We start from the raw sequence: 18,471 nt of genomic DNA on the forward strand, positions 1-18,471 counted from the left end.
AGCCTATGTCACTCAGAGGTGTAAAGAAATCACCCCCAAAGCGAAATAAGTTACACCAACATACATGCTAGTGTGGACAGCGCTATATTGGTGAGAGAGCTTTTCCTGCTGATATAGCTACCACCTCTCGCAGAGATGGTTTTATTACACCGCTTGGAGAGCTCTCTCGCATCGGCATAAAGCAGGGGTGGGAAAACTACAGCCCATGGGCCAAATCCAGCCCATGAACCATTTTAAGCTGGCCTGTGAGCCAAACCACATGGCTTGGCCCCACTCCTGCCGGGGCGCTGGGTCGGGGGCCGGGCCACGCAGCTCCTGGAAGCCGCAGCATGGTCCCCTCTGGCTCCTATGTGCTCCAATGGGAGCTGCAGGGTCGGTGCCTGCGGATGGGGCAGCATGCAGAGCACCTGGCCACGCTTCTGCATAGGAGCTGGAGAGGGGACATGTCATTGCTTTTGGGAGCTGCTTGAAGTAAGCGCTGCTCGGAACCTGCATCCCCATGCCCCGACCCCCTGACCCAGCCCTGATCCCCCTTTCCCACTCTCCATACCCCTCGATCCCAGCCCAGAGCACCCTCCTGCACCCCAAACCTCTCATCCCCAGCCCCATCCCAGAGCCCACACCCCCACCTGGAACCAGCACCCCTTCCCACGCCCCTGCCCCAGCCCTGATCCCCCTCCCGCCCTCCAAACCCCTCGGTCCCAGCCCAGAGCATCCTTCTACACCCCAAACTCCTCATCCCCAGCTGCACTCTAACCCCAATTTTGTGAGCATTCATGGCCCACCATACAATTTCTATTCCCCGGTGTGGCCCTCGGGCCAAAAAGTTTGCCCACCCCTGGCAAAGAGTGTCTTCACCAGAAGTGCTGCAGCAGCACTATACGTGTAGACAAGCCTGAGTGGATTATTTCTATTAAATTACACTTTTTTTTTAATTTCTGATTTTTTTTCCACCTCAGCTAAGACTTCCATACATATTTTGGGCCTCCAGATTATTTTATTTAAAAATCATCTTTGATCACAAGAAACGTTTTTTTAAGATTTGTTTCTTTAACCTAATTTATCACAATAACAATAAAACAAAGCTTTTTAGCTTTTCCATTAAAGCTAACATGCAAGTGGTAGTAATCATAGTAAATTCAGCCTTTCCCTGAAACCATTTGTGTGTGGCCAAAGTGCAATGTGTTTTTCAAAGGCATGTTTCATATTCAGTTAAAGCAGCTGAGACTAGTCTAGACCAAAAGCACCATGAGCTAATTTTTTTCATCTTTGCAGAATTACTTGGCTCTATTTCCTACATATTTATTGGCTTTCACCAAAATATCTGGCACTAGCATCTCATCATTTCTTGCTTGTGTTATTTTTATTTCTCTTCAGAGTGTTTAATAGTAATGGGCAAAGCCACAAAAGTTAGAAGTCCATGTTTGGATACACATCTGAAAGGCTGAATACTTACAACAGTTATCATTTTATAGCACCTTATTCACCCAAAGCACTGTACAGACGTGAACTAATTAACTAGCTGGATAAATATTATTGACATCTGACAGATGGGGAAAATGAGAAAGAAAGCTGGTGTGACTTGCCCACGGCTACATACAGAGTCACTGGCAGAATCAGGATTAGAATTCAAGACCACCAAAATCCCAACCCTGTGCTTATTCCTCCAGATCACAGCCTCCGCTGAAATCCTGGAGCGGTTAGCATTGCTCCATCAAAGTCAATGGAGATACACCAATTGAGACTAGTTTCAGAGTAGCAGCCGTGTTGGTCTGTATTCGCAAAAAGAAAAGGAGTACTAGTGGCACCTTTGAGACTAACCAATTGGTGCCACTAGTACTCCTTTTCAATTGAGACTAGCTGAGGATCTGGCCCATTTTCAGATTACTTGCTGTCAGTGACACCTGTGCAATGCCACTGCCTTCACAGGGTATAGAGAGGTATATCTGACTGGCCCTTGTAATCATGCTGATTGATGACTCACAAGGAATAGAATCCAGCTCACTCCCTCTTAACTTCATCAGCTCTGTACGGCTAACAGGAGCATAAGAGCACTAAAAATGTTTTTTTTAGTAAGTAAATTAAACAGATACAGTTGGGAATACACACACAGAGTCTGGCCAGGCCTACACGACTGCGGTAAATTGATCTAAGCTATGCTACTCCAGTTACATGAACAACATAGCTGAAGTCAACATAGCTATATCCACTTACCGCAGTGTCTACACTGTCCTGTGTCGACGGGACATGCTCTCCTGCTGACTTACCTTACACTTCTCAGGGAGGTGGAGTACAGAAATCAAAGGGTGAGCGCTCTCCACATCTTCACCAGACCACCGCATCGACTGCAGAAGCACTGATTTAGCTCCATAGTGAAGACATGCCCTCTGACTCAGCAAAGCAGCCAGGCATTTGCTTCACTTTATGCACTGAAATGCTTAACTGCTTTGTTGAATAAGTTGGGTGAAATTCTTGCCCCACTGAAGTTAATGGGAATTCTGTCACTGATTTCATTGAGGCCAGGATTTGACTCTAATTGGGGTGCGGTGGGGGAGGATCTTCTATTAGCAGAAGTTATATCAACACTCACAATATCTGATCTAATATTAAAGGAATGCGAGACAAGTAAGTGGGAATTCAGATCCTCAAGTTTGACTGACATATGGGTTTAAAAAAGTGAAAAAGTGTGGCAGGGGGAGTGAAAATGCATAACATTACATCCACTGAAAAATGAATCAAGGAAGAGAATAATGCCAAAGGCAGGCATATTATAAAACCCATCTTCAAATTATTGCTTTGTGGGGGAAGGTAAGTTCTCTTCAGAATTATTCAGGGTCACAATCTCATGAAAATTGCAAAATTGCACAGACTTCATTACCATAATATGGATCAGTTTCTAGTGTTTAATTAGTATGTTGCAAATGTTAATAGATGGGGTTATACCAGGGGTCGGCAACCTTTCAGAAGTGGTGTGCCGAGTCTTCATTTCTTCATTCTAATTTAAGGTTTTGCGGGCCAGTAATACGTTTTAACATTTTTAGAAGGTCTCTTTCTATAAGTCTATAATATATAACTGAACTATCGTTGCATATAAAGTAAATAAGATTTTTAAGACGTTTAAGAAGCTTCATTTAAAATTAAATTAAAATGCAGAGCCCCCCGGTACGGTGGCCAGGACCCGGCAGTGTGAGTACTGCTGAAAATCAGCTCGTGTGCCACCTTTGGCACACATGCCATAGGCTGCCTATCCCTGGGTTATATTAAGTGAAGTGGACACATTAGCAAGGATAGGCAGCAATTTGCTGTATTGTTGTTTAAAGTACAGCATGTAAAAACAAAAGCTTCATGGGGCACTTGGTCTTGTATGAATTTTTAAGAGGCTGATACAAAGAGATTGATCCTTTTGAGAAACCCCCTAGACCATTTTGTCCAGATACTGACTTTCTGGTAAGGTGGCAGAGACATTTACAAGTATTGATCTTACAACTTACCATGGTGTACTTCAGTAAATAAACATGGCTAAAAGGCATGCATAGACTCTGGCAGAATCATGCAACCTGCAAGGCAGAGAGTGCTCCTCTTTAAGAGCTCCTGACTCAGCAAGTGCTCCTCAGTGGAACAACTGGACACACAAAGTGTGACAGTGAACACCTCTGGTGCCTATTGATTCACCACTGCAGGGATAACGGGGTACAGTTTACTCTCTGCTGGGCCTAAGGTGGTAGTTGCAATGGACAAAGGGATGCTTAGAGGGATGCACAGTCAGATTGGCAGTAATTCTGCCACTGTGCTGCTGGGGTTTAACCATTGGAGAGCAGCTTTTATTTTCATCTTGGGCTCCCTAGGACCCCAACGCACAGGACTCCACTATCAAAAGCTGCCTGAGAATGTACTGAATCAGTGATGTAATCAAAATCTGCAAGCAGGACACTTGTTATTGTAATTGATGCATCAGGTCACAGGACTTCTCCTTTTGATGTAAAAGGTCAGTTTCCTGTCCTATCATCTGCATTCCTCCTGACTGGCTATATAGTTTACTTCTAACAGAACTTTCATCACTTAAATTTCTGCAAATATATGTCAGAAAGCAAAGCACACACACAGGAACTAGTGGTGACCTGACTGACCCTTAGTTGATCATATCACACTTTCTGCAATAAATATGTGCAACTTTCAACACTTTCTTTTAATTTCATCTTTGTTTTTGTCATTCATGATTCAAAATCCATGGACTGCTAAACTGGGAAGGTTCTCATGGCTGGTAAAAATAGTCAGTGACATAACTATTAGCCAGGAAGAATAAGTGATTGCTTCTGGTGTTTAAACTTTGTAATATTTAGCACACAGGCACTTGATCTGGAAACTGTGCACATGCTTAGCTGGCTCAGGTGGTTGGCTATTTTTAGCAGGGCAGTTTTCTAAAAATCTGGAAGCAAATTAGAAAACAAATGTGTTTGTAAATAAACAAACAAACAAACCCACAGCCAGGAGCCACTGAAATAGGAGTTGTGCAAAAAGTTGAGCAAATCAGAGAAATTGCTCCTACAGTAAGGGTCCAGTCCTGAGAGGTCCAGAGAACCCACAACTCCCATTACAGTAAATGGGAGGTCAGAGTGTTTAGCATCACATCAGAGGTGTTCACCGTCACACTTTGTGTGTCCAATTGTTCCACTGAGGAGCACTTGCAGAGTCAGCGCTAAAGGTCCAGGTTATGTTCAGTTAGATTCTTCATGACTAGGAACAATAAGATTAACTGTTCTTTTCATTTTAAATGCAATTGTGATGTTTTGCACTAAGTGGGCCAGATTTTCAAAGTGACCAGCACCAGCAGTTAGAGCCAGATTTCCAGAAGAGGTCAGCATTCAGTGTCCTGAATCTTCTGAGGATCTGGTCACTTATTTTGGTGCCTAAATGGGAACGGAACTTTTTTGAAAATCTGTCCTATGAATTCTGTCCTGCCCCAATCTACACTAATGTTTACAGCTGGTTGGGAAACTATTATCCTGTGAAAACTTTTAACAAAAATTTTAAAAAAGCTTTTTAATTTTTTTCAGGCTTTTGAAGATGGCACACAAAGCCCTGGAAGGCAGGGCCAAGCTCTACAACTAGTGCATGATCAAAAGGTTGTACAATTCCCTGTTTTTCTAAGTCAAATTAAATTATTCTGGGGGTAAAAATCCTAAAACATTTCCTTTTTGGTTTACAAACCTTTTACCTGAATCCTCAGGTCTTTATTCACTACACTTGAATGTTGCCCATGTAAGGACTGAATAAAACTGCGTAAAGAGTTCAGGATGTGATCCATGGATTGCAATATGCACAACTGTGACACGCACACAAATATTTATAAAAGGCTTTCATTTCAAAAGGGGGTGGAAGAGCACTTTTAAATATAACCAAGAATGATACAATCATCAATGTGTTTTCCACACACTGAGTCAGCTTTCTCACCTCAAAAAAATCTTTCAAATGGGGTGAAATATTCCAATTTAGTAATTGATGTTAGAGCAAAAATAGAACAAAACTCAAGAAAAGTATATTGCATTTGGCAAAATGCAAGCAATGAAACAGTTGCTAAAGAATGTTTCAAATAAAGAACACCGCCCCTCTTTCTCTTATATCCTCAATATTATGTGCCAAGTTCCTCGGGGTGGGGGAGAGGGGGTAAATAAAGAGATGTCATTGTGGTTTCACAATAGTTATGAATGCTCATGGAAGGCTAACACTCCCCCATCCAATCTGTTTATAGAGAGAGACAGAAAGAGTGCTCACTGGTATTCAATAACTTTGCAAGCAGTAAATTTAGTTCTCAACACCCTCATGTATATAATTTTTTGAGCATCCTTCCTTCTCCTACAAAGAATCTGGTGACAGAGAGTGAGAGCTGTCCACACACTTTCTTTGATGTGACAATTAACGGCCATGTTAGTTCTTCATTTTAAATTTCAGTTCAGTGGCCTGCCACCTGGGGTGAAAAAAGGTTGTAAATGAGGAAATGAATGGTCTCTAGTGGTCTGAAAACAGAACAGGACCCAGGGACTCTGACACATACTCACTCTTAGTGTTTACCATTTAACGTCTCTGCCTCAGTATCTCCTCCTAAAAAAGGGAGTCACTTTAATTACCTACTTCACAGGTTGTATGTTTGTAAAACCCACAGAAGGATGAAAAACATTATATAAGCAAAAAGAAAAGGAGTACTTGTGGCACCTTAGAGACTAACGAATTTATTTGAGCATGAGCTTTCGTGAGCTCATGCTCAAATAAATTCGTTAGTCTCTAAGGTGCCACAAGTACTCCTTTTCTTTTTGCGAAGCTGTAGCTCACGAAAGCTCATGCTCAAATAAATTCGTTAGTCTCTAAGGTGCCACAAGTACTCCTTTTCTTTTTGCGAATACAGACTAACACGGCTGTTCCTCTGAAACCTGTCATTATATAAGCAGCGTTCCTATGCACATATTAAATATGCTCATATTCCTTCCACAAAGTCCTCCTGGACCATTGCCTATTTGTCCTCCTTCGTTACCACCAACTTCAAAAGGCACGCCGTGATATCAATAATCTCATCTGGAGAAGAGCTAGATGCTGGCGTCTGCAGCACTTCAAGCCCTTGCTCTTTCCACAGCCAGAAAAGTGAGAGAACAACACGGCAGTGTGTTAGAAGCAAGCTGGTCTGCTTGTTTCTCAATATCTATTTTAACAGCTTTGATGTGTTTCTCCATTTAAAATAATGGACAGTAACAAGAATCACAAGTTGTGGTGATGATTCCCAGAATAACTCAGAGGGCCAAATCTCACTCACCTTACCCATGTGAACAGTCTCATCGAACTCAAGGGGGTTACTTCTGTGAATAAGGTAAACAGGATTTGGCCCATAAAACAAACTGATATAATAGGAGGCAGAAATATATCTCAGCTATGTAAAACTATAGACTCTGGCCCCAGTCTATCAAAGACCAGAGAGTAGGCCTACTGAAGTCCATGGGACGACTGATAGGCATAAAATTAAGTAGAAACACGAGCCTTTGCAGGATCAGGACTACAGAAAATATTTTTCCGGGTTTTCTGTTTTTATTTGCTTTTTCAGCAATCCAATTTTAAAAAGTAGGGGGAAATAAAGCAGTTATTTCAGCGTAAAGCAATCTGGGGTTTAGGGCCATCAGCTCTGTAAGTTCAATCACCATGAAAGATAATGGGAACTGAGTACGCACCTGATGGTAAAACTGAGCTCTTAGAATGTAAACATATGGCTACAATGCTATGAAAATGTAATTCTATTTATGGCTGGATCAAGCAGGCAATCACCAGTTGCATCTTGGATGGTTGGCCTTTCCTACTGCTTCAGCCTTAGATCTGGATATGATGGAGATACAAGGAGTAGTTCAAAACTATGCTGCTTGCAAGAGCAGCAAGAAGCACCAGAACCCCCTAGCAGCTAGTCAGTCTAGAATGTAAATGGTATCTAGGGGGAAACTAGGGTGAACTCAAATTTGGAGTTACAGTTGAGGAAGGTATGGGAGTCTTCTCCTACCTCCACCCACTAGACTATAAACTCTTTCATAGGCCTTGATCCTGCAATTGATAGTGCATGGGCAATGGGACTGTGTGGGTGAAACAGTCCACCTGCAGCAGCAGAGACTTAGATTATCAACTTTTTAGGAGATGGACCTTGTCTTCCTTTGTGATTATACTGAATCTAGCACAATGAACCCCCTTGGCTATTAGTAATATATAAATAGTAATAATAATGGTTAACCCTATAAATACTATGCTTACATTAGAGAACATGGACAATTTAAGTTGACAATATTGCTTAGGGAAACAGCACAATTCGTACAAACACAAAAGGACAACGTACAAGAAACAACACGCTGCTTCCCTTTATACAGATACTTTCAACCACATTCAAAAAAATTCGTAACAGTGGAATGGAACTAGCTTTGATTCTGCCAAGTAGCCTGCCTTGACAGGCTACATATTTCCTGATGTTGCTGCTCAAAAATTCAAACGTATATTGTGCTTGGACAAAAAATAAATAAAATATAATGTCTGAATCACAATAATAGGCAAAAAAAAAAAAATCTTACCTGCTTTTACAAAATGGGTGAGAGGGTCTCATTATAAAGGAATTCAATTGCAATAATTACCTTGGCATGTAAAGGACTCGCTCTGCCACCACAAACCCCACCCTGAAGAAGAGGTTGCTGGCTGGGATAAATGGGAAAACCAGGAACAACAAGCCAACTAAAACTTCTCTATGTTCCAGTTTCTGCAACAACACAATAGTGAAATGCATGTGAATGAAAAAGAAATCCAACTTCCAATCAACATTAAGTTGCCCCTCTTCCATTTTCAGATTCTTATTAATAAAATAAATTAATCAGATTAATGATTGATCAATGTACTGCATTGAAAACAGGAATTATTCCACACTGCAGTTCCTTACATTTACATATTGTTTGTGTATTGTACAGTTGACATACCCATAACACGTTTATTGTTTGAATTACACAAACATCAGATACAACACAGTGTGTATTACTCTTGGCAACATTTCTGAGGTCAGTTTTACTGTACATCGATATTTAAGATTGTAACTTTCTGAGGTAATTTACAGGCAATGTGCAACTGAAATATTATATATGAAAATAGTGGGGGTGTACACATAGACACACATGTCTGTGTTCAGTCTCAAGTTTTTACAATTAAGAAGTGACAGCTATATCTGTAATGTTCTGTATGAAGAAAATTAACCCAAAACTGCACATTAATATAGTCTTTTTATCCCTTTGGAGAAAATATCTAAAATTTTAATTATACTTTATCATACAAGATACTTATGTCCAATACAGTGTTCAACATTTGAGGCATTATGTACATTAATATTAATGTCTTTGGTCCATACTGCTGTTTTTAAGGTTTGCTTGCTATGAGTGGAGAAATGAAATTGTCACATGTGATTTTGTCAAAACTATTGTGATTTGCACAGCTGCTCCAAATACTGCCAGACTACAAAGGCCTCAGTCCTGATCTGGAGGGACCACAGCCTTTAGAGATGAAGGCTAATTCCATTTCTCTACTAGCTCCAGTCCAATTGGATGAATCAGTTTGTAATGTCTGCTGTTGCTCACTAAAGATCAAATTAAGGTAATCAAACTCACTATTTAAAAGCTGAGAATTTAGGTTTCTTTAGATGAAAGAACAGAATTTAGTTAGTTAAATCACCCAGTCTAGACATTTGTGCCTTCTTGTGCTGGCCAATAATACCCTAGTTTAATCAGTCGTTGTTGTACCATGCCTAAATGATGGGGAATTCATTCTGTGAGGTCTAGCTTTGTAACATTTAAAGGCAGAAGCAAATTGACTCACTTAGTCTTTTCAGCTTTTCTAATCATTTTGGTCTATTTCTCAGTGCTGGAGAGCCTATTTGCCTTACAAAGCTTTACATGAAGGGATCTAAAAATGGAAATATCAAACAAGGCCTACGTAGCAGTATGCAGCCCAGCAAAAGACCTAAGGCCAAATTCTGCTCTCACTTACACCAGTACAATCTGCTTTGGCACTGCACTGGTGTAACAGACATTGACCCATGGCTTAACAATAATTGCTAGATTTCATCACATATGCACTGTAAGTATGTTTATTGAGCATATAACACTTGCAGTGCTACAAACAAATTGACTGCAACGGTTCCTTATGTTAAGTGCCTAAGCTCCCCTATACAACAATACTAGCAAGTAGAAGTAAACACCACGTCAAGCACAAAACTGATTACTCTTCCCACAGACTCTACAGGACTGACCAGATAGCAAGTGTCAAAACTGGGACAGGAAGTGGGGGGTAACAGGTGCCTATGTGAGAAAAAAGACCCAAAAATCAGGACTGCCCCTATAAAATCAGGACATCTGGTCACCCGAGACTCTACCTTTTACAAAAAATTTAGATTAATGAAATTTGCAGTTACCACACTTCGCAAAACTTGTGAGAAATCTCTGAAGAAAGAACCACCACAGCACTAGCATGAATTGTGCAATGTAGGAGGAAGACACTTTTTAAGTGGGGGGGGGGGGAAACACTGTCTAAATAAGTAACCAAGAGGAAGATGAGGAGTCTGAATTATAGAATTTTCCTTGTCACAGATGCAAGAGAAAGCAGTACGATATCACTACATTTTTTTAAAAAAAAGATCAAGTTGTTTTGTAAAATTTTTCATATTAGAAAAAAGTTCATTTATCAACAATAAAACTTTGTTTGAAAAATGCCAACCAGCACCAGTTGCCACGAAGATGTTGTACAATCACAAATGGGAGGGGAAGTGATCTGTGCAGCTGTCCACAGGATCGAAGGTGGTCCATGAGAACCTCTCCATCAAGATTTTTCAATTATGAAAAATGTTTGAGACCCACTGAACTAAGGTTCACAACTTCATTATAGGGAAGGGAAATCTTGTTATCCTCATTGAACAGATAGGGCACAGAGAGGTAAAGTGACTTGCCCAGGTTCAGAAAGGAAGCCAAAGGCAAATTTCGGCGTACAAGTCATATCCCTGGCCTCAGCTGTAAAAATACTCTCTAAAAACTAAAATGCACACTCATCTTACCCTCTTTTTAATACACTTAGACAGACACCACCACCATCCTGCAAGAATTTTGCATCGGGCCCGCAATAAAACATTATGAATTTGCTTTGTAGCCACAGCAGCAAAGTTAGATACACTGTTCACAGAGCTGAGACTGAGATCAGTCCATTAAGTTGATGAACAAAGAGATGTATTGTAAGGACATGGAATTACAAGAACAATCAAATTCCATTCAAACCACAGGAAGTAGAAAACAAATAAATTAAACGTACGTTGAATGGAAAAGGGTAAGATACATATATCAGTTAGGCTGAAGTGGGCGATCTAATCTCCTCACTTCTCTGTATAAAGTATCGCAGCGCTATCTGGATGCCAGGGAGCCTTGGTCATTCAATCCCTCTGGCGGGGTTCACAAAGAGTGGCAGAACAAGCATCTACATCACAGAGGGGCACAGCACATGTGCAAAAGAGCCCAGTGACACTAGTATCAATATTGTGAAAACACCATGCTGCTAGTTACTTCTAAAATAAATAACATTACTTGACAGCTAACAGTGCCCTTTTTAAGGAAGTCAGCTCAGGCTGAAGAGTTCATTGAGAGGCTGGTTCCTGAAGGCCTTTAGGTCTGAAAGTATTAAAGTCAATGTTATTTGACTCCATGTGAACTCTCGCTTTACAAGGCAAAACTTAGGGTCAAAATTCTATTAAACTCCTTTAAACTCTTCTACTCACTTGTTCTACCCTAGTGTTGTGGAATAACATCCCAAAGGCAGTAATGAATCAGTCTACTTTTCTGCAGAGGAACCAAAGAACATTTTTACCTCTCTGTCAGCATGGCAACAACAAGGAGCCTGGTGGTACCTTAAAGACTAACAGATTTATTTGGGCATAAGCTTTAATGGGTAAAACACCACTTCTTCAGATGCATGGAGTGAAAATTACAGATGCAGGCATTATATAATGACACATGAAGAGAAGGGAGTTACCTCACAAGTGGAGAACCAGTGCTGACAGGGCCAATTCGATCAGGGTGGATGTAGTCCATTCCCAATAACAGATGAGAAGGTGTCAATTCCAGGAGAGGCAAAGCTGCTTTTGTAATGAGCCAGCCACTCCCAGTCCCTATTCAAGCCCAAATTAATGGTGTTAAATTTGCAAATGAATTTTAGTTCTGCTGTTTGAAGTCTGTTTCTGAAGTTTTTTTGTTCAAGTATAGCTACTTTCAAATCTGTTATAGAATGTCCAGGAAGATTGAAATGTTCTCCTACTGGCTTTTGTATGTTCCCATTCCCGATGTCCAATTTGTGTCCATTTATTCTTTTATGTAGGGACTGTCCGGTTTGGCCAATGTACATGGCAGATGGGCATGCAGGCACATGATGGCATATATAACATTAGTAGATGTGCAGGTGATTGAGCCTCTGATGGTGTTGCTAGAGTAGATATGGGGACAGAGCAGGCAACAAGCTTTGCTACAGGGATTGGTTCCTGGGTTAGTGTTTCTGTGGTGTGGTGTGAAGTTGCTGGTGAGTATTTGCTTCAGGTTGGGGGGGGGGGGGGAGGGAGGCTGTCTGTAAGCAAGGACTGGCCTACCACCCAAGGTCTGTGAGAGTGAGGGATCGTTTCCCAGGATAGGTTGCAGATCATTGATAATGTGCTGGAGAGGTTTTAACTGGGGGCTGTGCATGATAACCAGTTGTGTTCTGTTATTTTCCTTGTGGGACCTGTCCTGTAGTAGGTAATTTCTGGGTACCCATCTAACTCTGTCAATCTGTTTCCTCACTTCCCCAGGTGGGTACTGTAGTTTTAAGAATGCTTGATAAAGATCTGTAGGTGTTTGTCTCTATCTGAGGGATTGGAGCAAATTCAGTTGTATCTTAGGGCTTGGCTGTAGACAATGGATCATGTGACGTGTCCTGGATGGAAGCTGGAGGCATGCAGGTAAGTATAGCGGTCAGTAGGTTTCTAGTATAGAATGGTGTTTATGTGATCATCACGTATTTGCACGGTAGTGTCCAGAAAGTGGATCTCTTGGGAGGACTGGTCCAGGCTGAGGTTGATGGTGGGGTGGAAATTGTTGAAATCCCGGTGGAATTCTTCAAGGGCCTCCTTTCCATGGGTCCATATGATGAAGATGTCATCAATGTAGCGGAGTAGAGCAGAAGAGGGGCGCTAGGGGACGAGAGCTGATGAAGCATTGTTCTAAGTCAGCCATAAAAATGTTGGCATACTGTGGGGCCATGCAGGTACCCATAGCAGTGCCACTGACTTGAAGGTATAAGTCGTCCCCAAATCTGCAATGGTTGTGGGTGAGGACAAAGTCACAAAACTCAGCCAACAGGTGTGCCATGGCCTCATCAGGGATACTGTTCTTGAGAGCTTGTAGTCCACCCTCATGTGGAATATTGGTGCAAAGAGCTGCTACATCCATGATAGCCAGGATGGTGTTTTCAGGAACATCACCAATGAACTGTAGTTTCCTCAGAAAGTCGGAGGTGTCTCAAAGATAGCTAGGAGTGCTGGTAGCGTAGGGTCTAAGGAGAGAGTCCAAATAGCCAGATAAATCTTGCTGTAAGAGTGCTGATGCCTGAGATAATGGGGCATCCAGGGTTTCCAGGTTTATGGATCTTGGATAGCAGATAGAATACCCCTGGTTGGGGCTCTGGGGGTGTGTCCGTGTAGATTTGTTCCTGTGCTGTAGCAAGGAGTTTCCTGAGCAAATGCTGTAGTTTCTTTTGGTAACCATCAGTGGGATCAGAGGATAAGAGCCTGTAGAATGTGGTGTTGGAGAGTTGCCTGGCAGCCTCCTGTTCATAATCCAACCTGTTTATTAGGACTACAGCACCTCCTTTCTAGCCTGGCACTAATTTAAAAAAAAAACAAAAACCATATAAGAGGGATGAGTCACAGTGGACTCGAGGTGGTCTAATGGGTTACAGCACTGGCTTTTCACTTTTGGAAATTTTGGTTCAAATCCTGAATCAGGGTCCAAAGTTTGATGTGATGGTCTTGTCTAGAACAGAGATTGCCAAATATTGGAATAGTTGGTGCGACGGCAAGTCATTTAACAATCGTTAGCTTTTTGTGGGCTAAGAACAGGACTAATTGCCTTGCTATACTTAGTGAGTTTGCTTTAAGATAGACCATTTAAAAGCTGAGAATTTAGGTTTCTTTAGATGACTTTAATGAGCACTAAAATTCTCTTACAGACTTAAGGAAAAATAAAAGAGGAAAGAGAAGGAACACAATAAATAGCTAAAGGACTTGAAAGGAGCTTATGTACTATGGGTGATATTCTTGGCCCTAATGAAAATTGGAAAACTCTCACTGATTTCAACAGGGCCAGAATTTCAGCCTCTCTCTCTTTTCCAAGCAAGTTTATTTGGTATGCCCAACTGTTATCCTTTCTTCCTCAGGAGAGGCTGCCAGATTTATTGGTGAATCAACAACTGAAGACAGAACTGATTCAGAAACCAACACTGCATATCTTTAGAAAGTGGGAAAAGCGGGACCTTATTTCAAGAACAGTTCTTAAGAAATTGCCCCCAAAACATAATGAATTGCAAAAGAACAAGGCATTTGTTACATTTCTGACATGGGATACTTCAGATATTTAGACCGTTTGTTTAGCTGACAGTTTGTTTAGAAACACACAGTTTTTATTACTCTGGTGGAACGGGCCAATTTAGGGACAAGCTGGGCTGCAGAACATGGTAGAACCCCCAGCTTCACCCACATCCCTAGAGCACCATTTGAAGCTTCAGAAAGGGCAGATATGTGATTCTATATTTTTTCTGTTTTCTTAAAATGCAAACTTTGGGCTGGACATTAGCAATCACTTCGTTCTAACAAGAGCCAGCTCTTTCTGCCTGGATAAAGACATTTCATCCTTTTGGAAATATAATGCTAAGGTCTTTATAGGCACTCCAAAATGACTTTCTCTGCATTGAAGAGACCTTTGAATTAACCTTAGAACTCCCTGGTTTGTTGACAACACGCCGGATTTCTTTGAATGAAAATAATATCATTTATCCAATGTATTTTTTTTATTATTATTCATATGCCTGCCTATTATTGCTACTTGAAGGTTTAGTCTCCTTTACTCTAATCAAAAATCAATAAAGAAGGATTTTAAAAATCTGCAAAGCTTCACTCTCGTATCAACGATTCAAAAGATATAAGCTCTTTTCCTATAAGCGAGACAAGAATTAGTCACACTATATAAAACAAAATTGAAGCGAATTCTCTGACTCATTCAGAGGCCAAAATATATGAAAGGAGAAATAAGTTTATTAAATTGCTAGTTTGGCAACTTTAAAAAAAATTAAAAAAAAGAAAAGAGGGAGGGGCAGAAACTACTAGAGACTGAACTTCCAGAAGGACATATTCTGTATCCTCAGATTCCTGAGCTATTAAATCACAATACTCTTCTCAAAGTGAGACCTCAGAGGAAAAAATGTAGAGCCTCTCTAAACTGAGCTTGACCCACCTGTCATAAGACACAGCATGATGAATCTGTGAACTGGAGTAAGTATTGCACTTTGAAAGTCCATATCCCTTCACTGAGAAAGCTCTTTAGAACCCCTTTCTTGGCATGCACAGCTAGAGTTGGCAATAAGAGAGCGGCTGGTTGGCAACTGTGAGAGGTTTTCCTTCCTTTCTTTGAACATTTCCTGAGTGGTTTACCCATGTTTGCTTATTTGAAAGTCAAGATTTGCCTGTGGCTATTAAATGGATGTCTCTTTCTCTCCTTTATTACAGGGACAAGACAAGAGCCATCTCGCCTCCTTTTGAACTCTCTCAATAGATTAAGGGGTGCCTTCTTAACAAAGAGCTGAATCATTCTGTCAGTGAGTCTTAGATGGCCCATGTTTCAAGCATCTAACTTCAGGCACAGAGAAGTTAGTACTGCAAGGAGGATGGATGCATATGATTCTATAACAGCAATAAATGCTATTCATCTTCAAAGTGCTTACAATCCTAGGAGGTAAGTAAATAATCTATCTATGAGAAGAGTGAGGTACAGAGAGGTTAAGTGACCACAAAAAGAATCAGTCAAAGACATGACAGGATTACAACTATGCAGTTTATTCTTGGCACTCATGGATGTGTTTAGACCTCTAAACCCCATACAAACTCAGAAGGTAACTTCACATGTGCTTACAATACTGGTTGCTCATCACAATTCTCAACCATCTTTTAACTTCACTATTCAACAGGCCTATGCCAAGTCACTGTCAACATCACACTCCATCACATTGCATACTACAAGGGGGCAAGATTTGCAAATGTCTAATTGCACCTTCCATATGCAACAGTAAAGATAAGAGAGCTGGATTCTCCAGTTTGCTAAATTCTCTTTAAACTCACACGTAAGTGGTATAAAGCCAGCCAGAGATTTCTCCTGGAGATTCATCCCTATGCACAGTAATGATCTCTTGTGCCAGCTGTTCCACTTCCTTTGGTCCAAGCAGAAGGTTGGGTCATGTCAGGACTGATCTCCTATTGCCATAAACTCCTTTACGTCAGCAAAAGAAGTCAGAGTAGGCCCTCTGGTGGGGCCCAGCAGTCAGAGACTAGGGAGCTGCAGATGCCTCTGTGCACTATATCCTGGTGAATTAGGGCCAAAACTCACACAATTTCAGATGCCAAGAGATGGGATGACAAACTCATCCCAGGGACATAGAGGAATCACTTTACCTGCCACTGAACTGCAGCCACCTCAAGGATGGATCATAGTGGGTATTTATTTACCAGCTTGCAACAACACTAAAGGTCAGGAAATAAAGAAAACAGTACAATCCAATTGAAACTGCAGGTGAAATTTTTGGTGAAAGTGTAGTTACCCAAGTTAAGCTTGGTGTCCTGGCCAAGTTCGAACAGCCCTACGCTTACAGAAAGCAGCATGAGTTCTTTAATCTCTTGTCAGGGAACTCTGTTTTACTTTCCATCCAAAGAGCACAATGCCCCTTAAATACCAGGCCTGAGTTCAGCAAGTCACTAGCAACACCCTCCTTTAATAATTAGGTCTCTCTCTAGCTATCTCCCTTCTAAGCATTGAAAAAAACATCAATATTTTTTATTGACTAGAAGTGGGCAAATCTGACATGGAGTCACTGAGAAACAATATGTATGGAGCCACACAGTTGTCTTTTTACAGTTGCTATTCTGTGCACTTTAACTGCCTAGTAGTCTCTGTCCCTGTTCCTAGCATTCAGCAGCACCAAAAAACAACTTCCTTGTTCTTCAGCAGAACGAGTACACACACAAGGCTGGAACTGATCCAGCGTCACTGGCTACCTGACCAGGGAGTGCCTCTCAGGAAATCTTCAGCACTGATCACAGCCACTGGGAACTAATCTATTGCTATTCACTTTCTGCTTTCAGAAAGGGGAATTAATATGCCATAATGGAAACTAGGGCCTGATTTTCGGAAGTGTTAAATAACTACAACTGCTACTGAAGTAAATGGGAGATGTGGACGCAGAGCACTTCTGAAAGTCGGGCTCTTCAATATGGAACAAAACAGTATGCAGAGCATTTACAATTCAATGACCCAACAAAGAGGCAGAAATTTAACTTACTGAGATTTCTTTTTATTTTAATATTGGATTTTTTTCCCCAATAGGCTATATCTATCAGCTTCCCTTTCTTTTTTACACAGCCAAATGTGTTTTCTTACAGCTAACTATAAGGCACATTCAAACTCAGGGCAATCAATCACATCTGAGTCTTCATTATTAAGTCTTCCAATGGCTCTCTGAAGCAATGGGTTCATTTTATCTGCCTCAACCCCTATATCCTCAAGTTGCACACTTCATGGCCTCCTCTGAACAGGATGCAAGAGGGTGTGCATCCTTGAAATAGCCTGGCGCATTCTGAAAGGAAATAAAAAAGAATTTGGCTCCAGATTTTTTTTTTTAAATTGAACCTTATGAATTTATTTTTTAATTCAGACCTCAAGTTGCTACAGTACATGAAGAAAAAAGGAAGGTAAAACTTAGCCTAGACAGTGCTTGTTATATGAATACAGGTAATATGGTTTGGAGAACTGACTCTGTTCTCAATATAGGATGGAATGGTTTCCCTCCTAAACAAGTGAGAAGGGGATCCCATTAAAAATTATGGGACAGACCTTGAAACTTTACTGTATATTGCAAACCAACTCAAAACGGGAAACATTATCCCATTACCCTGGACATTTCTTAATCATTAATCTGTCTACCTTATTCATTTCATTCACTGTCTGAGGCCCTGATCCAAGGCCCAAAGAAGTCAAGAGTAGTCTTTCCAGTCACTTTAAATGGGCCTTGACAGTCTACATTTCTTTTCCTTCAGGTTAATAAACAAAGAGAAGACCCCTAAAACATAATTCTTCGGTGCAAAAAAGGGATGGAAATGCCAAAACTACTTACGTGCATGAAAAAATCCTGCAGGAGCTAAGGATTCTGTGCTGTGACATGCCGAGCATGCTCATATGTATGAAAATTAACAGAAGTACTTCAGTTTGGGCTACATCTACCATGTACATGTCAAGCCTGCTTTTCCTTTCAACTAAAACTACCACCATGAATAAAACAACATGGACAGAAAGTATTTTTACAAGTTTGGCAGCTGCATATAGAGAGATTACAGTCACTTTCTTCTTTTGCTTGCATTTTCTGGTCGACATACCTATAACCTCAGGAAGGGTTCTATGGTATTTTCCATCAACGGCAAGGATACTTAGCCAATCAGCCTGCAGCTTTCCATACTCCTAGAAGTCAGCCAGCAAGACATGCAGAGTTCCTCCAAGGGCTTTTTTTTCTTTCCCTTCCTTCAGTTTTAGCTAAGCAAGGTCTTTATGGCTTATTGCTCCCTCCCTGAAGCAAACGTTAACAACAGACAAGGCA

The 18,471-nt window shown here is 41.0% G+C and overlaps 1 protein-coding gene across 3 annotated transcripts in view; it reads right to left on the reverse strand.

The window, feature by feature from the left end:
- Positions 1 to 18,471, reverse strand: part of TMTC1 (transmembrane O-mannosyltransferase targeting cadherins 1) — a 179,519-nt gene that overhangs the window by 72,591 nt on the left and 88,457 nt on the right. For all 3 annotated transcript variants that reach the window (XM_048829275.2, XM_048829284.2, XM_048829264.2), the window contains one exon: positions 8,148 to 8,269. In XM_048829275.2, coding sequence (XP_048685232.2) covers positions 8,148 to 8,269 — 122 coding nt within the window. The remainder of the gene's footprint in view (positions 1 to 8,147; positions 8,270 to 18,471) is intronic.

Source organism: Caretta caretta, chromosome 1 (genome assembly GCF_965140235.1).
Source record: "Caretta caretta isolate rCarCar2 chromosome 1, rCarCar1.hap1, whole genome shotgun sequence".
NCBI lineage: Eukaryota > Metazoa > Chordata > Testudines > Cheloniidae > Caretta > Caretta caretta.